The sequence below is a fragment of the Ochotona curzoniae genome, unplaced genomic scaffold (assembly GCF_017591425.1).
Source record: "Ochotona curzoniae isolate NIBS_2020 unplaced genomic scaffold, NIBS_Ocur_1.0 contig_430, whole genome shotgun sequence".
In the NCBI taxonomy this organism is placed as follows: Eukaryota; Metazoa; Chordata; class Mammalia; order Lagomorpha; family Ochotonidae; genus Ochotona; species Ochotona curzoniae.
In genome coordinates, this window is record NW_024466219.1 from 8616540 (window position 1) to 8644501 (window position 27962).

Below are 27962 nucleotides of genomic sequence, written 5' to 3' on the forward strand. Positions count from 1 at the left end.
TTTCTCAATCCTGCAAAACCTGATGGATAAGGAAGGAAGACATGGGCGATCATGAAAGCCTCCAAAGCAGAAGTTGGGCAATGTGTGAACTAAATCCACAACCTTTAACTGTGTGGAAAGAGCAGTCAGGTTGAGATTAGGTGACCTTCAGAGAGCTCTTGCCATCACTTACAGAAAATGACTGCTCATTCTTGGTAAAGCACTAAAGAGGGAGGGGGAGGGCTATTATACAACATTCGTGGGCCAAAGTGTCAACTAAAGGTTGGCAACCTGTTTTAAAGGTGTATTTATCACAAACATTACTTAATCAGACAGTATCATTTGTAATTTTATAAAACACCATGTATCTGTATAGCCTATACGCATGAATTTACATAGTTCTCTATGATCCGTTAAATGAATAAACATATCAGTTGTTACAATTTTTAAAAATTCAAATGCCAAAACAGTAGCATATTAAAATCTGTATAATTTCCTGTTTACATATTACTTTACACATGGACTTACACTCAATACGTGTACTTACACAGGCTAATCCTTTTATGCAATTTTATATTTTACATTTTATGGAGGCTAAATAGCCCTATTTTTAAAAACTCTCAGCATATGAAGAAGCAGAAAATTTCTGATACGCATGTATTTGTTCTGGATAATAATGATCAATACTATAATAATGTGTTTAAATTGGACTTACAAAACCAATCTCCACAACAATTTGTCTAGTTAAAATTTTATATGACTCTTCACTTGTGCTGATTTGTATTTATTTTCAAGAAGATCATTAGAGAATAAAAAAATCCTTTATAACTTTTATAGCATATTACTCTGAAGGTTTTTCTAATTTTATTAAAGATTTATTTATTTGCAATAGAATGTCAGGCACACAGAAAGGAGGAGAGACAGAGAGGAGGACCTTCGGTCTGCTGATTCACTCCCTTAGTGGCTGGAACTGAGCTGGTACGAAGCCAAGAATCTGGAGCCTCTTCCAGGCCTCAAACGCAGATGCAGGGTCCCAACGCCTTCCGCCACCCTCATCTATTTTCCCAGGCCAAAAGAAGGGAGCAGGATGGGAACTGGGGCTGCTAGGACAAGAACTAGTGCCAAGTGGGATCCCAGCATGTGCAAGGCGAGGACTTCAGCCACTAGGTTATTGTGTCTGGCCCCAATTATTTCTAAATTTAAAGTAAATATGCATTTAAATTATTAAAAATAGATAAAGGGATACAAATATTCAAATATCCCTTTAAATACTCACTTAAATTTGATGCTCATAAGTGTGTTACAGAAAAATATAGAAACACTCTTGGAGATTTCGCAACTTTTAATCATTCCACAGTTAATATAGGTAAGAAATTATACATGTGGCTTAGAAGCATATGAAACCAATAGAATTTTTGAGATGTTTAATATTCGCTTTTGTTTTGAACCTACAGCCTTTTTCGTCCAAAATGACCCATGAGTGTCCAGTAATAAAGACAATAAGCAGGAAACGGGGTGAAAAGTATTTCAGTTTTGGACACATTGAATTATCCTGTAAGACACAAACTTTGATTCATTTTGTCATGATTTGTGTTGCTAACATTTACCTACAGTAACTCATTAATACACTGCAGGATATAAAACAGATAGGGTCTAGTGCTGTAACAATCCAAAGAGTGCTAAGAGTTCTCTCTTACATAAAGCACTTGAGTTCAGTAGATTCCACATCATCCACAGTTGAATTCTACATCACCCACAGTTGATCCTACAGAATATATTTTTAAACAAAATTATATAAAATAGAATGCATTACCTCTACTCATCCTTCAGTGTTTGTGATTTATGTAAAATAAAAGCATCCGCTGACCAGTCTGAATTCATCATCGACTTATCACCCTGTAGGTCATTGCTCTTACATATAAGGCAGTAGAGGGTGTTTGTTAATTTTCCATGGTAGGAAAATGGGAGTTTTTCTTCATGTAGTCTTTTGTTTGTGTCTTTGGTTATATACTCTAAGCATGCATATCCACCAATAAACATCCACTCAGAAATAAGCCCCAGGTGTCAGTATAAAACATATTTCCCACTGTGATTTGTAAGTAAATAAATAAAGAAACAAGACAGTGAAATGGGGAAGATGATTATAATAGATAAAATAAGGTAAAAATAGAAAGAGAAAATTGTTACAACCAAAAGGCAATTACATGCTATGGCTGAAAATCAATGACAACCATGATTATTTTCTTCTTGGAATTCCTATTTCATGAGACTCCAATATAGAACAGATAAATCCTTACTTGAAAAAGATGTGACGTTTTTTCCCATTTCTACTTGGGGGAAACTATTATCGTCATTTTTATATGTTTACAATCAAGTAACAAAATAGGAACCAAGGCAATGTCAGACATGATAACTTTATATTTATATTACTAAATGAATACATTTTTCAATTCACTACTTCGGAGGAGATCCAAGATGTCTGAATAATGAGAGCTCTCAGTAATTTCAGCCACAGTATGGTAAAATGTATGTGCGTATGAATATATATATACACATACGTATATAGACACATACATGTGTATACATATATGCACACATGTACATAAAGGACTTTTTATTACATACATACTATATAAAGGACAACATTTTCAGGGGATGGATTGGCACAAATTTTCAGTGGCAATGTGATAAAGTAAAGCAAGGACTCTGTGGGACAACAAGGAAAGAATACAGATACTCTGCTAAGACCAGCAGCATGGCACAATTGCTACTAGCTGGGAGCTGCCATTTTCTCAACTAAAGACAAGAAACAGGTGTTGCAGGCTTAGCTGAATGACAAATTCAGTTAAGAAAAATTCCAGAATCCTCCACTGATATAACCTATAGGCCAAAAAAGTTGACTGTGAGCCATTTGGCCCTAAGAAGAGAAACCACGTTGCCTCACTCACCCACGCAGATTGTAGGAATCAGTTAGTTTTGAAAGGCCACACAGCTGATCTCTGTTCCACTACTACCAGCAAAGAAGGCAACTTGTAGGGTGGAAAACTGAGCAGTGTTTCCTGCACCTGTGGGAGTATTGGGCATAAACCTTGGAACTGAGCCCACACCCTCCAAAAGATCCTGCAGAGTTTCTCTCAGCTTCTTGGGGCTAGCACCAGCAAAGCCCATATCTGGACCCAACTTTAGGATGTTCCTTCCACATTTCATAGCTCATGTACTGAGAAAGCCCTGGGCACAAATCCAGCAACACCCTCGCATGCCTAGTGTAAACTGGGGGTAGTTTTCATCTGTGCTTTGCAGAACTGGGACTGTTGGTGTTGGTATTATAATGTTTGGAATAATTTGTACTAACTCACGGCATGTGGATTACTCTACCTGAATCACTCTGCTATGATCGGTGGCTACCACGATCCCCAACACCTGGTTCCCACCCTGGGAAGTCTGGTTCATGAACCAAGTACCTTGCAACACCTGGACTGAGACAGCACTGCTTCACTCACCCAACCCAACCCACAATCCCCCCTCCCACCAAGAAAAAGAACAGAACCACTGAAACGTATCTAGCGGTTCTAGGGAAAAACCTGTGCCTGCCAGAATGCAATCTCTGCAGCACACTGTAGTCACCCTGTAGGACTGGAACAGGACTGGACTAGATTCGTATCCCCATTAGTGTTATTGGCCTCAACACCAGCTGCACTCTTAGGGGCTCCTGAGGAAGTTGATCATCCATATCAGTGAGTCCTATTTTACAAAGCTACTTGGTATCACAAGCCCCAGAATCACTCAACATTGTCAATGGAATCAGAAAACAGCATGGTTTGTCTCCATCAGCACCATGAACAAGGAACTGGATACCACAATGCCCATGCAGCTGATATAAAGTCTGGGGACTAAAGATACACAAACTGTGGGGTGAGGCAGTTGCCACATTTACCTCAAAGTCACACTTCCACCTCTATCAGCTGCAGCAGTCTAGAACATTCTGTCACTTGGAGACACAACTGACAACTGAACAGAGCAAAAGAAATCACACAGAGGCTACACTTCTGGATCCCCTTGCAACCCAAGCTCAAGAACGAGTAAAGGTATACCCTCTATTACATCTAAGCCACAATGTCTCTTCCAATAAAAATCCATTTGTAAAAGAAGCAGGGGCTTTTACGTGAGGTTTTCATACAATGTGGAGGAACAGAGAAAACTTGAAAAATGGCAGCATGAAGCTGTCATAACTAAACAGACATCCAGAATTAGATCCATATCAGATGGAAATCCATGCACAGTATTCAACAGAATGACTGTAAAGATAATAAGGTGCAACATAATATAAATAACAGCTTAAAGGGATGAGCAAATCAGTGAGTGACATGAATGAAAAATTTACTAAAAAGATGGAAATAGCTAAGAAGAACTAAATATAAATTTTTGATGAAATCTCCTGTAAAAAACATATATAACTGAGAGATTTAGCAACAGCAAAACAATTAGTGGAAAACATTTGCAGTCTAGAAGGTTTTCAAAATAACTCATTCAAACAAAATAAAGAAGAATTTATCAGAATTGACAAAAGCCAATGAAAAATAGGGGATATTGTCAAATGACCACATATTTGTAACACAGGGATTCCTAAAGGAAAAAGGAAAGAAAACGGCTTTGAAAACTTCCTAAATGGAACAACAGTTGAGTAAGTTCAAGGTACTGAAACAGACAAAAGCATCCATATTGAGGAAGCCAAAAAAATCTCAGGCACACTCAAATAAAACAGATCTCCAAGACACACTGTAGCCAAACTGGCAAAAGCTAAGGAAAACGCAACAATATTCTAAAGCTATCCTTTAGAAGTTTAGAAGAAATAAAATATTTCCCTTATAAGCAAAACTGAAGAAATTCACCCCTTCCCCAGAAATTCTGAAGGGGGTCCTACAATGGCAATAAAAACTATAGAAACACATGGCACAACCAAATTCACCATCAGAACAGGTATAATAACCAACTAACAAAATAATAAATGTTACTTTTTAATCTATCATTAAGATCCTTGAATATAACCAGATTGAATTTGCAATCCAAAAGATTTAGGTTAACTGAATGAATGAATAAAAATCTCCTTATATGCTACCTTACTTCACAAATAAAGGTACACACGACCTGAAATTGAAAGACTAGAGAAAAATACACCATCCACCAGAAAAATGGAAATGAAAACGAGGCAGACATAGCTATCCTCACATCAGATAAAGCTGACATGGAGAATCTTTGGGAAATGTTAAGAATGACACTTTGATGTCCGAATTGTTCATCAACTGGCATCCCATATTTATTTTGGAAATGTAGATAATTTGGAGAATAAATACAAATTTATTTCAACATACTTAGTTTAAGGAATTCAGAAGGAAACATCACATAGGATTAGATATAAAAAATTGCAATTAAAGCAACTTGTTTAAGACAATTTTTTCAAATTATGAAGTACTTGACAGGTTTTAATCTCCAACCTAAAGTAAAACAGTTGAGGCTTCTATCAGACTGAGCCTTCCCCTAACAATCTTATTGTGAAAGATGTTGAAGTGGCAGTAAATCTTAGATTGAATTCTGCAACACATCACACTTCTTAATCCCCATTCTGTGAATCCTCTAATGAATTAAAATCGGTTTGAATGGTCTCTAGGGATAGGGAACCACCCTCTAAAGCATCATGCTAATGCACTCATCATGTTTTTATCCAGTGATGCAAAGGCATTCATCATTGAGCATGCTTTTTTTACCTATCAGCCTCCTATAAAATATCACTAATTTCACTTGCACTGACTTGTCAGAATTTTGGCTCAAGTTTTTGGATGCTTAGAATAAGCAACACACCGGTAAAGCTTCCTGTTTTGCTCATGAGCCATTCCTAGATGCAGAGCCACTGCCTGCTGAGGTACCACATTATCAAGGCTGATTTTTTTTTATAAATCCAAATATTTTAGGTAAGTATGTATGTCTTCTTTGAAGAAAATGCAGAAGGAAATGTTAACGTTGTGAGAGGACTTGCCTGGCACTGATTACTTCCAAACAATGCCATCCAATGACGCTGTGTAGACAAAAATGGGCTTGCAGAAGACATGAAGTATGTGTGTGTGTGTGTGTGTGTTTACACATATGGAAGTGCACATAAAGTCACCACATGTCCACATTCATATAATTTCTCTATGCAAATTTTTCTGATTTAACATTGAGAAAGACATACATTGGCTTGCTGAATTCATCTGCCATAATGAATGTGCCCTTGTAGGTACATCTTTGCTCCCTTTCCAGCATCTGAGTAGACAGTAAATGGTGCCAAGCAGCATATTTTCCTTCTACTGTCACAACAGTTTCACTGGAGAGAGAGGGTGTCAGGAGCAGAGAGTAAGATGCCACTTCAGACATGTGACTCCTATACTGGTGTTCCTGAATTTAGGTTCTGACTCCATTCCAAATTCCAGCTTCGTGCTGATGTCCTGGGATGCAGAGGATGTTAAAAAGTACTTGTATTCCTGCCACTCCCGGGGGAGACCCAATTTGCGCTCCAGGATCCTGGAACTGGCTTGGGCCTCCCCTGGCTGCTATAGGCATTTGAAAATGCAGTAGCAGATCAAATATTTCTGTCAATATCTGTGTCTGTCTCCTGTCTTTCTGCCTTTCAAGTAAATAAACATTTTAGACAAATTTTAACTTTGCAAGAACAAACAGGAAAGTGCAACACCTATTCTGCACTCCTACGTTTGTCCTTTCTCTTTCTCACTCATCACTTTACTTCAAAAAAGGCAATCTGGAGAGAAACAATCTTTAAAGCCTGGCCAGTCAAAACAACTTCTAGGTTCTGCAGGGAAGATACTCAAAACATTCACTGTTTAATGGAATTTTGCATAAAAATTTCAACTATGAAAGTATGGGCGTGGTGTATTAAGTCTAAAGAAAAACCTTTAAAATAGGTCAGGGAAGTAGACAGGGTACAAGATACGAATTTCCTAAGCACAACACTAAAATGTTTGCATTATCCTGAAGACTGAAGGCACAAAAGAATAATTTTCAGCAAGTGAATTAAATCATTCGAGCAGAATCTGAGCTCAGTGATAAAGGTCTGCTGGTATCCTTGGTCACTACTGCCGCAGGCAGCCACTCTATTTATACCAGACTATTAGTCTCAGCTAAAAATCACCATCAAGACTCTGCCCATGCAAATCATCTGAGGGACGTTAGAGCTCTGGCCAGAGGACATAACTGATGTAGAAACACTGCCAAGTTCAGTCCTAAAATATTTTCAGAAGGCCTGGCCTGTCTGCAACACAACTTCTCTCTCTCTTTTTTTTTTTTTTTTTGTTTGCTGTAATCTATTTTATTTATCTGGCACATTTGTTTAATGTGGATACTCAGGAAGTGATACAAAAGTATAGTATTTTATACATCATTAATTCTCATTAAATGTTTACAGATAATTTCACATTTAGAATTTACAAAATGAAACATTGTCACATATCCAATTCTCTTCAGAAAAGGTTTGATTTATTAGTTAATTTATTTTTAGCAACAGGGATTCTATAAGTACTCAAGTTAAAAGCCATTGGCTATATGAGTATGAAATGGGCTCAAATAATGTTTGTATAAATGTCACAGAAGTTACTGCTGTAAAAACAAACAAACAAAAAAACCAGATCTGGTGCAGTGTTCAACATTTTTAAAAATCAAATATAGCATAAAATTATACTTTCCTTCATTCTATAAAAATAGCTCAAATTTTGCCATTAAAGAGAGGTGATGTACAATTTAACATGTTACTTTACATTGCAAGCAATGAGATTTCTCTCACAGAAAAATGACTTGTTTTTTGTACCCACTTATTTCAATTTTTAAAACATCATTAAAATATCTTATTAACTAATAAACTTTGTCATAATGATAGCTCTTTCACTTTGGTAATGCCTAATACCAAAATCTTTCCTCTGAAAAATGGTTAATGAACTTATATCTGTTTTCATAACATTCTGGGATACTCCTATAAAATACCAATAGTACCATCGCTGAGTTACAACATGTTATAGAAAAGGCTAATTAGTTCATGCATCTTACCTCTCCAACAACAGAATATTTAATTGCTTGTAAGCTCATGTCAAACATATCAGTATCCAAACTGAATGGTTATTTAGGTAAATAATTATTTTCACTGTGAATCCTAACTATTTTCTTAATCTGTGATGTTTGTTCAAGGAGCACTTAAAATGGTCAACGGCACATTCTAAACAAAGCTAACTTACTGGAAGGCATGGTTTGTATTAACATCTACCTAAAGAGCAGTGCTCCTAGGAGCATTATTGTATCTAATTAAACACAGAGATAAAAAACAGAAGTTAACTTTCCAATGAAGTCCTAATCATTTGAGAAAATACTCCATACTTTTCTCATAAAGAAAACAATTAAGCAAAAGGCATGTTTATAAATATTCAACATAAAAAATACATACACTATTGGCTTTATTTTTTCACATCATGAAACTCATTCAGCTCCAAATTCTTTCTACCGGATATTACATTAGTAGTATCTGTCCTCGTTCTTAGCAATCGCCAGGGTCAGAGACAATAAAAATTTGATGATAGCCATCTAAAAGGTCTAGAAACAAGCTTGGGAAGCAGAGTTCACCAGCTCTGGCCTAACTGGTTCAAAGTGCAATTCTGTTCTAGGTACATCTGTTACTAAAAGAAAATCAATTTATAATCCAGACAACTAAATGAACCAATCATTATTTAGCTATCACTTTACAGTGAATGTTCCAAATAAGATTAAATCTGACTAAGCTATACGTCTTTTCCCAAGTAAATAAGTTCTCTGAAGTGTTTCTGCTTAGGTCTATAGTACAAAGAGAAAAGGACTTTCACCATAGCCTGCACATATTCATCTAAAATATAAATTTATAAACAACTCTGATAAACTTTTAAAGTAATCATGACAGTATTTAAATATGGCTAGTAGAGGAGTGAAAAATAGTTCATAAATTTGACCTTTATTAATCACTAAATGTAATTAAAGTAAAATTACTTTCACTTTCTTTCTCATTTTCATCACATTTAATAAAATGTCTGTGCCAAATGTACATACACTCTCAGTACCTTTGCCAAATATATTCCAGATAAGCAAAAAAGCAAATAATTGCAATAAAGCCTAACGCTACAGGCTATTATATATTATCATGGAACTGGTAAGGATGAGGAGCAAGACTTCAGGACCCATGGTTAAGCTATTAAGAAAACCTCCCTTGAAGGTTTGATATGTGAGCCAAAAGCAAAAAAGGACCAAAGGTAAGTGAAGAACATTCAAGGGAGCGAAAACTACTACTTCAAAACCCATGAATAAAGCAATCACCTTGCCGTCATCAAGGAACAGGACATGAACAGAGGAAATCAACTGGAGGACAAAAAAAAAACATTTTTAAAATCCATACTTAAAGCAAAAAGTTCACGCACTGAGAATTATGAAAAGCCTTACATAAATTACAAGAAAATTATACCCACTTATCTTTCCATTCCATTTTCAAAAAAAGAGTGTGTTAAGCTATCTCCAATATATACACAACCCTGTGACAGGTAAAAGACTAGTAATGTTTTTGCCAAATTAGAAATCTTTCCCAAAAATTATGCAAAGAAAAAGGCTACTTAATTGTTTAACAGTGCCCTATAATTTACAAAATGATTTTCTATGAATTATCTTGATCTTTATGGCTATTCAGCACAGGCCACTGATTGAATTTATGGTTGCAAAATAGAAAAGATTTACAGAAAGGCAAACAAAGTAACAAAAATTATCCTAGGGAGAAATGTTAAAGCACTCAGGGAACATTTGGGTTTTAGAAAAGAAAACTGAGTGCTCTCCTTGGTCAAGATGAAAGATAATTATAAAGCAGGGAATGAAAGTGGTTTTCACCTTCACAGTAGGCACACTCGAGAGAACAAGCTCACATGAAATTCAAATGAGATATTTAAAACATCCTAAAATCCATTTGTTAGAAAATGAGAACCTAAAAATAAATACAAAAAAATTCTATATAAAGTTGTAACAAACATCTACCATAAATATCACCCAATAGGCTAACACAAAGGAACCGTAAAAAGAGTATTAAGTAATGAAATGAGCCTGGGTATTTGGGAAATAGAGATATTCTGTATAGTAATTCCAAAGCAAGATATTCATGATATTTAGTAAAACTTGTGGGGGAGAGATGCATTAGTTTAGGTCACCAATATTGTAAAAGAACAATGTTAGTATAATTTCTCAACAATTAGAGTCAAAATTCTTGCAATACATTGGCAAAGATTTGAGGTACAAAAGAGCGTAAGCTCAAATGAGATGCAATAATTTGGAGAACTTACTAACAAGAAATTATGAAAAGATGAGTAGTGAGTCTTGATCCTGAGTGTAAGAATTCTAAAACAGAATTCAAGGCAAAAAAAAAAATGTCTAAGAAATTCAAGCGGTTAAATAACTGAAAACTTCATGGGAAACAGAATGATAAAGTAAGGATTTTTTTAAAAGAGACGAAGAGTTCACGGTGTTTTTAAAAGAAGATGTAATTGATTGCTTGGTGGTAGGAAAACACTTTGACAATAATAAAAATGTACTATGAAAGCTCTCACATTGACTAAGGCTTAAAATAGACAGCCATCTGGGTTGGATGGGTTAGAAAAGGCTTATGTTCAAGAAGTGGAAAATAAAATATTCTTGGATCCATTTTAGTAATACGATACTTTATAAAATCCTGTTAAAATTTTATTTTTATCAGTTCTCATTCCATTTTTGCATGTTTTTGCTTCACATATTTACTGGCCAACTCTTTTCAAACTCACAGGTGAATGAAGACTGGAGCCCTTCCAGGATGTACCATCAAGCCTCAGCAATGCCTCCTGTGCCCTTTCAGCTTTGGGTTCTGCTTTGTTTTCAACCAGATTCCACACTGTCAGTTCCCAGATACCCCTGCTAGTCCCGACCTTGATGATGGAGCATTTGCTGATGAGCACATTTGCATGCATACGTTCCACTCTCCTGTTGAACTTCAGTCTCCTACAGTCAAAGGACTATTCATCACATCCATGTGGAACTCTCTAGAGCATCACAAACACAACAGAAATTTCAATTTCCCTCCTTTTTTAACTTTCCTGTCCAGATTTCTCAATTATTGCACATGACCATATCATTCACTTTCCCCAAAAGCAAGCTCAGTGCCTCCCTTTAGAGGAATGTATTCCCTTTAATACATTCCTCACATCTCACATGTTACCAGACTGTTAGTCTCCTTGTCAAATCACTGCCCACTTCTTGCTACAACTTTAGGTCAATCCTTTATTTCCTCCTTCCTGGAGTCCATGAGGCCTAAGAACTAGTATTTCTGCTTCTCCTTCTCTCTCCCTGCATCTTAACTTCTAAGTTTTACTCTCCTTTTTGGAATCAGAAAATCCAGCTCCTTCACATTTGGAAGACAGAGACGCTGACATATTTTATTTTGTTGCTTATTATTGCTTCTATTCACCAGTGCTAGTGTTTCTTCTTTCATTTTGTTGTTACTCTTTTGCCTTTGCTTTTATGTGTTTGATCAAAACATAGAGTATCTTTTCTGTACTATATAAATCCTTCCATATAAATTACTGTAATGCTATTTCATTTGTATATTTTTCTGTATTCCTTTCCATTATTACCTAGGTTTTGCTATGGATGTTTTACTTAGGTTTTTCAAGATGGTTATCCTAATTTCATGATAGAAAATATTCCCACATAGCATTTAATTCTCTGGTAAAATATCCACTTAGATTTAAACTCACTCAGACTTGACATGGTTCTGTATAAATCCTCTTGTTCTATGTAAGCATGTACTTCAGCATTTGCAAAATGCTTAAAAGGCACCTAAGGTGCCTTTTAAATACAACAACCACTCAGGCTCTACTGCATTATTTCATTGCTGTCAGCAGTCTATGAGAGGAATTCTAAGGAAGATTTTTTGAAAACTAGTAACTCCTCTTTCCAGGAACGACAATGATGACCAATGGCATTGTGCCCTTATTTCTCCTTATATGAGTCATCATCAACAACTTGTATTACACATTGTAGCCCAGGCCTGCATTCCGGTTCTGTAGCGCTCTACTCTCTCCAGACTGACATCACTCACACTTTCTCCTTTTCTTGCCATGCAACTGATCCATGAGACAATCCATGCACAGGCAATTGGATGTGTGCTCTCAGTTCCATATCTGCTTATCTTCACACTCGGCTCTGTTCTTCAACTATCTTGTCACTGGACTTTAGGATAGGCTCTGTGTTACAGTGGTGTAAGACAGGAACACAGAAGCAGCTCAGAAGTCCAGGTTTGTTAGAGTTTCCTGTGACAGCAATCAGCTGTGAAGCAGCAGAGATTCTAGACAGAAACCACTCAAAGGCTCCCTCTGGTTGTGGGCTTTCCATGCCCTGCAGTTGTTGGATAAACTATGTTTCTTTTCCTTCTGGATACAGGTCATTCAGGTCCTTCTCACCCTTGGAATCTCTGATTCATTCTGTCCTCATTCAAATGCCTTTATTCTACAGTTGGGCTCTGGTAGCTCTTGAATAACAGGAAGTGACCCATGATCTTTCCTCTGGCACTTTCTTGCTCTACTTTGGAGGAATGGACAAATGGAAACTGGTACTGGGAATGGAACAGTAAAGGGGTATGTCAGGTAGAACCCCGAATTCTTTCTACCACTTTGAGCACTATAGTTTAAGCAGAGCACACTCTTTCTTTGAATTAAATGTATGTTTCATAATCTACTTTCTTTACACTAATGAGTTTACTTGCTAAATTACCTTGTTTAATTTAATTTCATTTTAATGAATGCTTCTAGATCTTAATATTTTTCCATCATATAAGAAATTAAAATAATACAGTTCTATGTACTCCATTAGATGAAACCACTATTACATACTTCATTTTTATGAATGCTTTATACATCTGAAAATCAAACATGCTTTTCTTCAACAGTTGTAGATTTTTTTGTTTGGTTTTTAGATGACAAGGTGTTCTTTATAATAAATAAAGTTTGAAATGGAGTTCTTATCTATTTATGTCTTGTTTCCCCTGGTAACTACATGAATAAATCATTAGATTAACTAAATTTTATTTTCTGTGTAGTTCATCATCTCTGTCTTCATACTAAACATACAATACTTACTCCTAATGTAATCCATGAAAAACATTCCTGTGCAAACCAAATTATTGTAAGACACACATCAAGGGCCTAACATACCTGCTGAATGACTTAAGTATACCAGCAACATCTTACATAAAATGTACCTAAAAGCCTTTGACAGAGCAGTCATTATGTAAAGATAAATGTATACATGAGTGTATGCTAAAGAAGATATAAGTACAATTAACAGTATTGCTAAATACTTCCTGAAAATAATGCCTTTTATTACAACAGAAGAAATGTGTTTCTCAACTTATTTTACAATCAAAAGTGAAATATGTCCCAACAAAACTGTTACCCATCCTCTTTATTCAATAAGATTCAACACACATTTGTTATATACTTTCTGCGGGATGGCTTATGATAAAATCGAATCACCCTGTCTCCCCATGCTAAAAAATGGAGTTGATTTAGAAAAGATCTATAGTGTACCTTTCTCAGGTAAACATAATAAAACAAAAACAAAATACTAATATTGCACTAGCATATACAATGATAATAAGTTTATTTCCTAAGGCACTGAATTACGTTTTCTACTAAGTAATAATTATATATGGATTCAGAGTTTTCCACAAAAATTCTACATTACATTATTATCCATGATTGCATATTTTATACCGCACATTGAACAGTTCAATGATATGAGGTCATACTCAGTGAATTAAGTATGAATATGTCATAATCATAATTTGAGCACAGTTTTTATTTTCTCCTATTATACCAAAGAGCAAGTATAATGCTTACTCTGTTATGAGAAAAAGTTGTCATTAGGATGTAAATCAAGAAATTTCACAATAATAGACAAAAGAAGACAACAGCCTGCATGGAACGCACATGATCAACAGGAAAGAATGAGAGCACAGTCTGAGCCAAAGTGGAGACATCTAGTTACCAACTGCTAAGCCAAATATTTTCAGTCAAGGTTTTTTACCCATTGCACTTAACAAAACTCACTGAGACGACTGCCCTGACCCAGAAGTCAGTGTGCACTTGCTGCTTGACAGGTAAGGTGAGACACAGCCTCCAAGTGAACCACTCAGAGCAGTGAAAGACCCAGAGCATTCTTAGCAACCCTAAGAACCAGAATCAGAAAATGGAGCCCAGGGAACTCAGATGCATATGACTCAATGCAGGCCAAGCGTTCAGAACACGTGATTCACAGAGGGAAATGGAACTAGAGCAAGACTCGTGACCTCACACACCACCTGAGACTAAACCTGCAAGTGGGTCCGCTGTAGACTAGTACAATGTTGTACCTTCTTGTTAATATATTCAAATATATAGGCATATGACATTTGCATTCTGGAAGTTTCATGAAGGGGTGGGGAATATCTGCCCCATGGGCCATACAAGATCTGTAAAATCATTTGATCTGAGCCCACCAAGGCAACCACTAGCTGGAAATGAAATTCAATAAATCTACAAGAAAGTAATTTTTATGTTGATAATACTGTTTGGTTCATGAATGATAAGTATCCAAATGAACCCTTGCAGAGAAAAAAAAAAGGTTTTCTACTCTTTCAAAATTAAAACTGATGTTAAAATGGAGAAATATTGATACTGAGACATTATAGAAAGAATATACTTCAAGTGTTAAAAGAATGTAAATCAATTATATACAATGTATATAATTTTCTCAAAGATATAAAAATATTTCTACAAGGATATAAGATATATATCTTCAAAGATAGAATAGGTATTTTTCAGAAAAAACTTTTAAAAATATTTCAAAATAATCTCATAAAGAATATTGAATTTAAGAATCTATTGTGATATGTTTCTTCACAAAGCATTCCTATTTTCTTCAACACAAATCCATACAAAGTAATTTCAGTGTTGCATAATTCTAAGACAATATCTGAACATTTTCATTTTTTAATTTTATTTTTAGTTAACTTTTTTAAATTACTATTTTCCATGACATGGCTTTGTGGGTATAGTGATTCCCCCTTCCACCTACTCAATCCTTCTTTCCTATTCTCCATCCTACCATTTTCCTACATGCTGTTAGAATAGAATAGTCCTTCAGTGAGTCACAAATCCAACATTCTGTTGTTTAACTGTAGCATAACCTTGTAGGTATAGGCAATGGTGAAAATCTAGTACCATATATTCAAGATATATTAAACAGTTTCATTGGCAGTCCTCATTTTATTTGGGTGTAGAGATTCATTCTGAGACATATTGACTACCCAGTATGCTGGTCTCCATTATGCAATTCATCTACTAAACACACACACGTTTACCTACATGTTGTTTTGTATTTTGCTTAAATGTTGACTTAAAAAATGAAATTCTATCATTTGCACAAAATTGTTTTAACTATAGACCCTTATATTCTGTGAAACAAGCCAATCACCAATGAACAAATATCATATGTTCTTCTGATATAAGCTAACAAACTAATTAAAAACACCTGAAAAAATAGGTCATTTATGTGCACATAAGCCATTTTTTAGATATAGATATATAAACAAAGGTACATTGATCAATCTGTGTGTTTTAAGATTTGTTCCCTTTAAAACTCTATCTACACATTTAATAATACAAGCTTTAAAAACTATGGCATGATATATAAAGAAAACATTTATTTGAGACCGTAAACTTCTTCACTCCTCAGTAAAGGTCAAATTGTAGAGCAAAGTGTTTTCAAAGGGAAAGAGTCAGCTGACATAAGCAAACAGCCTTCATTATCCTGCAGACTCCATGTGCATGCCATGGGTAACCATGTTTGCTGGAAAAACTCAATCAGTAATGGAACTCTGGGTAGAGACCATCTAGCACTTTCATCTCATGTGGGTAATTCAAACGCTAGCTCTGAATAAGCCCACAATTGGCACTTTGGCATTTATTGAGTGAATCCCAATTACACTGTTGCAAATACTCATTTTCTTTTCTTTTCTGCAATGTGCCTAACACATAAGTGTCCCCTGGAACATAAAGTAACTTAAGATGTTGAGATTTCAAGACAGCGGGAGATGAGCACACTTCAACCCAGGAACAAGATTTAGATCACATGGCAGTCAAAAAAAAGGCAAAAAAATCAAAGAAAGAAATACAATAAAAGCACTAAAATATAGTGAAAAATGAAAAAGCATGATGGCATGTGGAAGGTACCCCTCCTAGGATGTGATTGCTTTGTTTATGTGTGCCATACAGGAGCTGACACTTAGAAACACATTCAGCAATGTAATTAAATCACTTTTCTCTCACAAGTGATCTGGAGACAAAGGTAACAGTCAAAATTTGATTGGTCTGAAAGTTCTTGTTAACAAGGGACAGGTGAGTAACTCTTGGGAGTTATTTCAATGGAGAAGATTTAATTGAAAAGTTGTAGGAGTTTTAATACTATACTTGTCAAAAGCAACAATCTTCAAACATCAGCTTTATGGAATCCCATACTCTGGCCTTGAGAGTTAGGACTACAGGATAAAGCTTAAGGACGAAAAGAGAGAATTTTAAGGGGCACTGCCAAAACACATGTTTGAAAATGTTTAGCTCACAGTATATGTAAGTATTTGATTGATACAGATGTTACCTACACTATCATCATTATTTTAGTAAGTGATTAATTTATCACGAAAGTCAGGTAGGCTGTCAGTAATATTTTGTGCTATATTGCATTATCCTTCCACATTTTCTAAATTTTTCTAGCTTGCTTTGCTTCTAGAAAAGGTCCACTACAAGCATTTAACCCAATGCAAAAATGAGGAAGGGGAAAAGAAAAAACTTTTAACCATATGTAACTTCATATCCAGTGTAAATTTTGGTTTTAAAATCTCATAAAAATCTCTTTCACTCTTTCTCCCTCTCTCCTGCTCCTTCTGTCTGTAAATCTGCCTTTCCAATAAAAATAAGTAAATAATTTAAAAGATCAAATCACTTAGCACATGTAAAGTTCTCAGTAAAGGGCTGGACAGGTAATAACAATTTTAAACGCTAGTTTCTCTGAGTATTCTCACGTCTGAAAATTATATACTTCTGTCACAAATCAAAAATTGCTTGGCTGACACAGAATTCTAATTTCAAACTATGTTTTAGTGAGTGGTATTATTACTACTGTTATATTTATAAAATGACAGTGACAATTCACACCATCAGGTTATGTTGTAACACTTCCCTCACCCCAAACTACAGTACTTCTCACTCTCAACCTTCAATGTGCTATTTACTGTCATGAGGTGTAAGGCTAGTCAGAGGTCAAGAACCTGAGCACTCCAGCATGTGTTAATGCATAAGAATATTGCAAATATGTACTTAACCATGTTAATAATAGTTACCTAGATCAAATATTAAACAGCCTAATTATTTTCTCCTTAAATGACAGATCACATGAATTTTTACATTTAATTAAAACAAAAAATATACATTAATGTAACATATCTGTTATAATTCAATGAAATGTTACGAAAATATGTAAGCCTTCATATTAACTCAACCAAACTAAGTTTTGAACAAAGTAGTTGCAAAATGTCTATCAGTTTAAAATTAGAAGCATTATAAATTATAGTACTTAATATTGGGTAGAATATGATGATAATTAAGCTAAAGTCAGGCGCTTCACTCCCGGATGCACCAGTTTACTCTGCTTTGTTTCAGAGACACGGGATGAATCACAATTCCCAGCTGTCTTCCAAGTGTGTGGTACTGATCAAGAGGGATGCACAGCCAATATGAGCACAGATTTGTCCAATTCCATTGCAGTGACAGGAAACCACCATTCAGAGCACATTCCCTCTGTAGAGAGTGGGTCAACAGCTTAATTTTTATTTCAGCCTGGCACCGAGCAAGTGTCTCTTACAGACAGATGCTTAATGAGAGCTCTTTGTAATATTAATAATGATGTAGAGAAGAGACACTTAAAGCCATATAGCAGCTTCATAAAACAGGTAATTTCCAGATTGTGAGATACAGAATAGATTGTACCCAATTTATCCAAATACTAATCCCTAAATCTTCCGGCAGCAAGTGCAAGTGCATATTAAACTCAGGCTCTGACTGTCTTGGTCTCTGATATAACATTAAGAACTAGCAATTCAGCATAATAGGGAGCTATAATCGAAGGAATTCTTCTGTTACAGTTCAGGTTGGAAAGAAAATGTCCATTTCTGCAATGATATATGACTAGCGTGGATCAAAATGACAGATTCCAAATTTAAAGTATCAAATCAACTTACAGAAAGGTATTGCAGCATCTTTGACTTCGTGGAAATGACTAGAGGAAATTAATTCAAAAAGAATAAGGGAGTGGAGAGGAACTGAATGTATTGTAGTGGAACAAAATGTTTCCCACGTTTCCTGGCGAAAATATTTTAGGTAGTGTACTGAAGGCATCCCACATGGGCGCCACATTGAGTCCCAGATGCTCCACCTTTGGCCTACAACCCTCGTAATGACCTGGAAAGCAGTGGAAGGTCACGTCCTCGGGCCCCTGCCACCCAAGCAGAGACCTGGGAGAAGCCACCAGCTTCTGCATGACGGGGCCAAGCGGGGAGAGACAAGAGATAGAAAATTTTCTCTTTCTGTTTTTTGCTCTCTCTCTCTATGTAACCCTGGCTTTCAAATAAATACATAAGTCCCACTTAAAAGCCAACTTTATGGAATATTATTACTAGTCTAACACTGTTAACAGATTCCTCTGTACAAAACTGTACTTATGCTGGTGAATTAGACCTTACTGAATCTTGAGATGATGAGCACACCTGATGATGATTCCCTATAATGTTAGAGATTACACGAAGAAATAAAAGCCCAGTTTCTCCATTTTAGATGTTATAACTGAAAAATCTATTCATGTCCATGAGAGTAATAACATGTAACATTTTATATATTAATTTTAATAGTAAAAATTGAGAAATATATCCAAATATTGGTGACAGCTGTATCGTTAAATGGCATCTATTCTCTCGTGACTGGAATACACACACACAACCAAACACACAAACACACACACACACACACACCCAAACCAGACACTAGAATAGCAAGCAAAATAAACAATGAAACAGAAATCATTTCTATGATCAATTAATAACATATTGGAAATTTACTAACAAGGAAAACTTTTCTGTCATTGCTGCAATGCTTTGCATAAGAAAGTGGCAAAATCTCTCTAGCTGCTTTCTTTAAAAATTAAAAAAATATACAAAGTAGAAAAAACATAAAAGTACGACCGAGAAAGTAGGTGCAAAGAAAAGACTATCTTAAACAAAAATTTACTGTGATAACATGCCTCCTGGTAAAAATGCAAGAAGCAAACAGATTATGGAATTAACTGTTTAATTCCCTGTTCAATAAAATTATTTTAACAGATTATCACATTTCATTTAGAAGTCATTATTTTTGCTTTTTGTATTTTCCAACATTGAAAGAATCAGTATATATGTACCTCATATGAGCCATGACTATATATATAAATATTTAAAATATTTTTCTTTAAATAAGATATGAGTTTCTATTGCCGAAATTATGTCATTATTTAAATTAAGAATTTTTTAGTGACATAAGTGAATTCATTACTATCGGTATTTCACATTTATGCAGCTAAACATTTATAACTATCAAGATCATTTTTGAAAGGTTAAAAAAAGTCAAATCGTTTTAAGTGAACATTTTGCATTCAAAGATTTTAAATATCCCATATGTATGTATCATATATGTCTATATAATTATACAGTAAATATATCTGAAATCCACTTAATAATGACACTCACTGTACACCACTAATAGATAGTTTTCCTACCTACATGTCCATATCTGTTTGTGGCTCTATTTTGATTTAGTTCACTTCACTAACATGTGTGTGACATCTTCCTTTTTCAAAACTTTTTAATGAGCTTTTTCTTTTCAACAACAAGGGCAAAAACAGGTCTCAGAACAATTATACACAATATCTAAGACTCTTGAAAAACAAATATTGTTCCTTAATTTTCACATTTTTGCAAGAGGATCCGTATTACCCCCTCCATGTGTGCACACTGGACCATTACAAATCATCAAAGCATGACCTTCTGAAAGAGAAAACACTGCTTTATCATCAAGTGCCAGGTCTTTTCTGGCCGTGTCAAGGGGCCTGCCCTCGCTCCTGCCTGATCACACACGGAGACATCACAGAGACAGCCACAGGCAGACAATGATGGGCAATGACAGTTTCGTCAACAGTGTTTCTGCTTTGAGGAACAAACAAACATGAGGGCAACGTGATGTCAGTGTTTGAAGAAAAATTTCTTGTTTGACAACGGTGGCATGCAGTACAAATCCCTGTGACTTGTCTGGCTACAGCACTCGCTATGTTAGAAATGCAGTAAACAGCTGTGACAAATGGTACATGTGCTGCCTCCTTCCTTCTGTTGGTGACCCACTGCACTTTCTGGTTAATGTTTAGTTATTCCAGCCAAAATTTAAGCAAACTTTGTCCATGCTGTGGTTTCTTTTAGAAACTATAAATAAAGAAATACAATTAATATGCTGGTAGGAGTAACCTTACCAGGTGAAGATAAGGCAGAGTAAAGTAGATATTAAAATCAAAACTTGATTAAACATTGCAGACTGTGTACGTTGAATGGCTCTGTGCAGATCATTCTAAAAAAAAAACACAGAAAAGGCATATTGGAAATTTTGATAAGTGCACAGTATTCATGAGTTTTGATTATATGTATTATCATGCATTATATTTCAGCTATTGAGTATACCTGATACATTATTTTAAATGGACAGAGTAGCATACAAGAGTCTTCAAAATGTGAAAAATGAAAACAATTATTTCAATGAAAAAAACCTGGCAATCCAAGCATATCTGGAGGTCATCCAAAAGTTCATGGGAATTTTTATTATGATCAAACTATGCATTAAATTTAAAATTTTTAATTCCATTTTCAAAACGTTTAGGAGTATTCTTATATCTATTTTTGCCTGAATCAAACAAAACTTGCTATCGCCTTCATGCTACAAAGATGGCATTCCAGGAAGACCACAAAAGCACTGACAGAGATTATACACTGATTCCCCTGAAGCCCAATACAGCAAGCATGAGCAAAGCTCAACAACTATAATTTCAAAACATCAAAAAGTAATAGGACATATTAAAAAAGGAAGTAATAGCTGGGTCAAAAAGAGTCAAATGTTCTTTATCTTTAGTAACATAATGTAGGCCAGGTAATGTTTTATAAACATTGTAAAAATAGCATATGAACATACTTTTGGAAGTTCAAATTCATTAGCATTAATAATCCTTGGCTTAAGATTTTTTTCCTTCCAACTGACATCAAAATTAGTAATATTCAATGTCGCATAATTTTGAAAAACAGATCACTCACTTAAGATACCGTGCATGTAGTTTATTAGTGAATTTTTGGAAGCAATTTGGTAAAACTCGGAAGTATATGCTTCTAAGTTTATACATCAACTTCTTTACACAAAAAGTAATATTCAGTAATATAGTTTTATTTTTAGAAGGTTTATATATTTATCAGAACATCACAGCTATAGAAACAGAGACAGGAAGGAAACATAGAGAGAGAAAATCTTCTATCTGTTAGTTCACTTCCCACATGGCTACAATGACCAGCTGAAGTCAGGGGTTAGGGGCTTTTTCTGGGTCTCTCCAAGGACTTGGGTCATATATTGCTACTTTCCCAGGTCACTAGTCGGGAACTGAATCAGAAATGGAGCAGATGGGACTCCAACTGGAATTCACATAAAATGCTGGCATTACAGGTGCTGACTGTACATGCACTCCCACAATGCTGTCCCCTTAGTCATATGATTTTACATCAAACAACATAACTCTCAGACATACGATCCAGTATTTATTTAATAGCCTAGAAATTTAATCACTATATTAGTATATAACAAGAAATTTTAATTTTATTATTGATACAAAATGTATTTTTATTATGATAATACACAGGCATATTTTTGCTTCAAAAGTACTAAAAATATATAAATTACTTCCTGTGTTTAGTGTATCTAATTGATCTAAAGACGTGTAAATTTATAATTTCTGTTCATCTCGAAGTTTTTACAATGTAAGTTTGAAACCCTTAAAATTAGTAGGACATGAAATAAATAATTCACGAACTTTTTTTAAAAACTCAATGAACCATTATTTTTCTTTCTTTACTACACATTTAGCCAGAACTGTCATGAAAACAATGAATTTAATTATTTGGAATTTCTTCTCCCATCCTGTTTCTTACAGCAGAAGTGTTAAATGAGCAGTAAGATATAAAAAGTCAGCCTCCGGTGAAAACTGGAAAATCGAAATTTAGAAATAAAGTTGAAGGGTGGGAATTGTAGTAGTAGTTGAGATGCCACTGTGGACGCCCCAATCCCACTGAGAGTGCCTGGTTCAAGCCCTGCCACACCGCCTTTCCACACAGCTCCTTGCTACTGCGCTTCTTAGTAGGAAGAAAGTGATGGTTCCAATTCTGGTGTCCCTTCTACCCACATGAGAGGCCCAGATTATTTCCAGGTCCTTGGCTGCAGCTTGGCCAAGTCCTGACCCTTGCGACATTTGAGAAGTAAATTAGCTGATAAAAGATCTCTCTGTCCAATTATCTGTCCCCCCCTCTCTTTCTCTGCCCGAAAAGTAAAGTGAAAATAAATAAAATGGTTTTAAAAAGAAATGGAAACTTTTAAGCACATCTTGATAATTTGATACTGTACAATTTCGTTACCTATAATTTCAATATCATGTTTTCTCATAAGTAGCAGAATGTTGGAGTTGTGCCTCTAGATAAAGGACTACATAATTGCAAAAACATGGGGGAAAATGGCGGTGGTGAGGGAGGATGGGTAGTGAGGAAAGTGAGGAAGCCCAAATGGGCTGCAAAACTGTATAATGAAAACTTGAAATAACAAAATTTTGTAAAAGAAATTTTAAAATGAATTCTAAATTAGCATTGCAGAAAAAAAAAACAATTTCCCCTCAATGACTGATTAAGGATACCTAGGTCTTTTTTCCGTAACAACCAATCAACTAATGGCACAGTGACAAATAAGTCCCCTTCATTCTGTGTTTTGTTTTGCGGGGTTTATTTGTTTATTTGTTTTTGTTTTTGTTTTCATTAACCATTTAGACAACATGTATGTGGTCAAACAGCATTAGTTGTGACAATGAAGCTAGACCACCATTTCTACAAACCATTTCACAAGTCAGTCTTCTACTTTGGCCATGTACTCTCCAGGGACTCCACCTGGTTTACGTGTTTAGAAGTATTCATGTTGCTATGAACACGCAAATGTTATCCAAATAACTTCTGGCCAAAACATTTGCCTCGTCTGCTTAAAAGCCTTTCAAGAATAACAAGTTTCCCTTCACACAAGCGTAATTTGAAATACAACAAAATCAGTAATATGTAGCTCTTGCTCTTTATATCAAGTGTACATGTTATATGTACACACATTACACTACATGAACAATATATGTGCAATTTATATTTGTACATATACATATACATGAATGCATGAGTATAATTCCATTTGATTCTCTTGAAAGCTAGTAATATATTTGTTTTATTTTATTTTGTAATTGAAAGTATTAGTAGAGATTACATTAGTTACATATCACAATAGCACACATGTAAGCAATGAATGAGAAAGTTTCTTATAGCTTATTTTTAGATGCTGAAACCCATGTCTTCTAAACAGGCTCAACCTTGAATTAAAAGCTACTGCAGCCTAGATCTCAGTTATAACCTCCCATTCTACCTCCTTAGCCTGCTTCCTATACCCACCCTAACACCCCACCTGCAATCCAGCGCAACCAAGTACAACAGATGACTTTAAGTTCTGATGTGAGTTCTCATAAAACCCCACTGAGAGTCATGGGAGAGAGTATTATCTATAATTAAGAGCTATTTGATAAATCAAAAGATCTCACAAATATAGTTAGTTATATGTTAGTGTACACATTTTAGGAGTTTTTCTTGTGTGTGTGTGTGTTTTTTTTTCATTCTTATTAAGATACAGCAGATACACACTGGAATATACCCAGGGTCTCTTACTTTATGAATTTGCATTACATATCACTTTAATTATGTCTCGTTAGTTTACCAAAAGATTCATCTTCATGAACATTAAATTATAAAACTGATAAATTATTTCAAAATATCTTCAAATGAGACATTAAGAATAATTACAAACTGCATAAATTCTATCAGCATATACTTTGTTAGAGAACACAAAACAAGAAAGTGTAAAATTATATGCCAAACAATTATTCTTCACTCTAGCAATAAAAATTATGTAGTAAATAATTTTTAAATATTTCCATATTTATAATCATACTTACAATCATATTTTCCAAGGCATGCTTTGCCAGCCAACAGTTTAGAAAGACTGGGACAAACAAATTCCTTAAGGCTGGCCAGAATATCTAGAAAACAAACCAAAACTAAATTTTATCTCAATGTAAAAAATTATGCCTAGCAAATGAAAATGAAACATAATACAAAAAATAATTATTAAAGACAATGCAATGATTTAAAATGTGACAAACACCTTCTACTCACTATCAACAAAACACAAGGAACAAATAGGACCTTTCATCACTGAACTTACTGTTCAACAATACGCAGAAACAGATAGAAAATAGTAAATTCTCAATGAATGTCATTTATAGAATGACAGGTTATGACAGACAATGGCTCTCTTTCTTCTAAGTTGAGTGAATAAGTAAGAATGAGAGGAAAACAGCCGTTTCAGTAACAGTATCATTTATTTCCTTTGGATTTCACCATTTTAAGTGACATTAAGGAACTATGTTCAATTGGAGTTATGTTTACTTAGCTTGTCATTTAATCTAATGGCAACTGTTCCTCGAGACAAATCACTCAAATTATAACAAGTGTCAGAAGTAAGCAAGAACTTCAGATAACATTGCTTATTGTCAGCATTTCCCAAATTCAAGTAAAGTGCTAGAAAGTATGACCCAGCAGACATTATTATAACTCTATCAAACTTAGAACAAAATCTAATTTTGCAAATGAGAAACTGCCGAGCTATGTATTTACAGGACTGCGGACTAATAGGATCATTGTGAAATTGGCACTACACAGTACTCTGATAAAGAAGCAAATTGCTGGTTGTCTCTAGTTCTTGGCAACTTTCCTACTAAAGACAGAATTAGAGTTGGTAAATCTTGTAGTGAAACAAGAAATAAACATATTCCCAGTATGCAAACCTTCATCAATATCTAAGATCCACTGTTCTCCACTTTTTTTTTTAAATCCAAAACACAATCAAGAATAATTTCCAGCCTTTTCAGACAACACTAACATTTGTTCAAATGGCACCTCATCAATAATATTCCTGAAAATATCTCATTTTTCTATTTTTCTCAATCTCTTTGGTTTTTCATACAATTACACAATCCTGTTTTTCAATCATTTCTTAGTAGCATGATACTGACCAATCCAAATCAATTTATTTGTTACTCTTTTATTTAGCATTATTTACATTTAAAACTTCTCATAAGTTCAATGACAAAAACATAAATGTATTTTGGACTCACTGAAATAATGAAGGGTACTGCGTTAATTATTTCCAAGATGAAGGGCATCCGTAAAATCTGTTCCCAGATGTTTCCCTTTGGAGAAAGAATATACAAAAATTAAAGTGAACTACAATCAATTGTACTAAGGGGGGAAAGACAACAATCGGTTTCTGTGGCAGTAAGGAAGTTCACAACCACAGAACACTAAGTAACTATACAGAGATTAAGCTACAAATTCTAAATGTTGTCTTTCTACGGGTGATTGTCTTCTCTGTTTTGTAGTACATTTAGCAAGACAAATATTCTTAGCCCATGAATATTGCACATGAATTTGGAATCATGCAGTAAGTCATAGAAGAAAAGTTACCAAAACATTAACTAGATCTGAAGATTTTATTCTGAAGTGATTCAATCTCAATTTTAAAATAATAGTCACTAACTGTAAAGCACACAGAAAATACATGCAAGTTAATCACTGCTCATAATATTACCTTTTTTTTTTTTGCATCCTTTAACAGAATTTAGGGAAACTTTAGAGAACTAAGATAACTTTAACAGTACTTAGAACAACTTCCATTCACCCAGCTCACAATCTCCTGGCTTCAGTTCAGCTCAGCTCAGGCCGTTGCAGCCACTTGGGGAGTGAGTCAATAGAAAGAAGATCTTGCCCTCTGTCTTTCTTCTTCTCTGTACATACGATTTTCCAATAAAAATAATAACTAGATATTTTTAAAAGCAATGATACACATAACACAATGCCAGCTCAAATACTGCCTGCTCTACTTCAATTTTCCACTTGCAACTTCTTGCTAATGTGTTAGGGAAGGCAACAAGAGATGGTCCAAGTCTCTGCAATTCTACCAACCATGTTGGAGACCAGGATAAAGTTGCTGGCTGCTGGTTTTGCCTGGCTCTCTCCGTGGCTATCTCTCTCTTATAGTTTCAAATAATTACATATATGTGTAAATGAATGAATTATTAAATTAGTAAAGAGCAAACACATCGGGCCCGGCGCGGTGGCGCAAGTGGTTAAGTCCTCGCCTTGCACGCCCGGGATCCCATATGGGCGCCAGTTCTAATCCCGGCAGCCCCGCTTCCCTTCCAGCTCCCTGCCTGTGGCCTGGGAAAGCAGTTGAGGACGGCCCAAAGCTTTGGGACCCTGCACCCGCGTGGGAGACCCGGAAGAGGCTCCTGGCTTCGGATCGGCATAGTATCGGCCCGTTGGGGAGTGAATCATCGGATGGAAGATCTTCCTCTCTGTCTCTCCTCTCTGTATATCCGCCTTTCCAATAAAAAATAATAAAAATAAATCTTTAAAAAAAAAAGAGCAAACACATCTTTATAAGATGAAACAGGAAAGAAACAGAAGACTACAATAAAAGCAAATGAATTTCTCTCATTTTTAACACAAACATGTCATTTCTTGGGAACCAGATACAGAGTCTACAGAATGGAACCCTTGATCACTGTTAAGCAATTCAGAGTCAAGAAGACAGAATGCCTGGCCATGAATGAGACCTCAACAGGTGGGAAATCTCCAAAGCTCAAGGTGAGTTTCAAAGCTGTAGAGGATGGCCTGAAGCCTAAAGGCCTACAAGGAGATGCCGACAGATGCCTCCTTGGACTACAAAGACCCTAAGAGAGATGAAGAGGCAGAACAAAAACCAGTCATGCAGAGTGATCCACCTCCAGGCCATGCTTGCAACAAGCAGCAATCTCACCCACATGCTAACAGCACTTTATTTTCAGCTCTTCCAAAATCAGTCGATACCAAGGAAGAAAAAAAAGTGAAAATAAAATAGAACCCCATGTAGGTATGGACTAAAGACAAGCTGACATGTCAATGGACACACATTTTTTAGATTACTTTATATATCAATCATAGGTTCTTTTTTAAAATATATTTTACCTAAGGGATGCCATGGTGGCATAATAAGCTAAGCCTCCACCTACAGTGCCAGCATCCCGTATGATCACCAGTTTGGGTACTGGCTGCTCTAGTTTTGTTTTAGTCCCCTACTTGCTTGTGGCCTTGGAAAGCAGCAATGACCCAAAGCCTTCGGATGCTGCACCTGCGTGGGAGACCTAGAAGAAGCTCCTGTCTCCTGGCTTCAGCTCAGCTCAGCTCCGGCCAGTGTGGCAACTGTGGGAGTAAACCAGTAGATAGGAATATGCACTCTCTCTCTCCCTTTCGCCCTTTCTCTATGTAAATCTTTCTTCCAAATAAAAATAAATTATTTCAAAAAAACATTTCATTGAAATACATT

General features: G+C 35.4%; 1 protein-coding gene across 3 annotated transcripts in view; it reads right to left on the bottom strand.

The window, feature by feature from the left end:
- The window catches only part of KCNT2 (potassium sodium-activated channel subfamily T member 2), a 336723-nt gene that overhangs the window by 177150 nt on the left and 131611 nt on the right, over positions 1–27962 (bottom strand). For all 3 annotated transcript variants that reach the window (XM_040985195.1, XM_040985194.1, XM_040985193.1), the window contains exons 6-8: positions 25714–25788; positions 24493–24576; positions 20686–20780 (exon numbers count right to left, since the gene is read on the bottom strand). In XM_040985195.1, coding sequence (XP_040841129.1) covers positions 20686–20780; positions 24493–24576; positions 25714–25788 — 254 coding nt within the window. The remainder of the gene's footprint in view (positions 1–20685; positions 20781–24492; positions 24577–25713; positions 25789–27962) is intronic.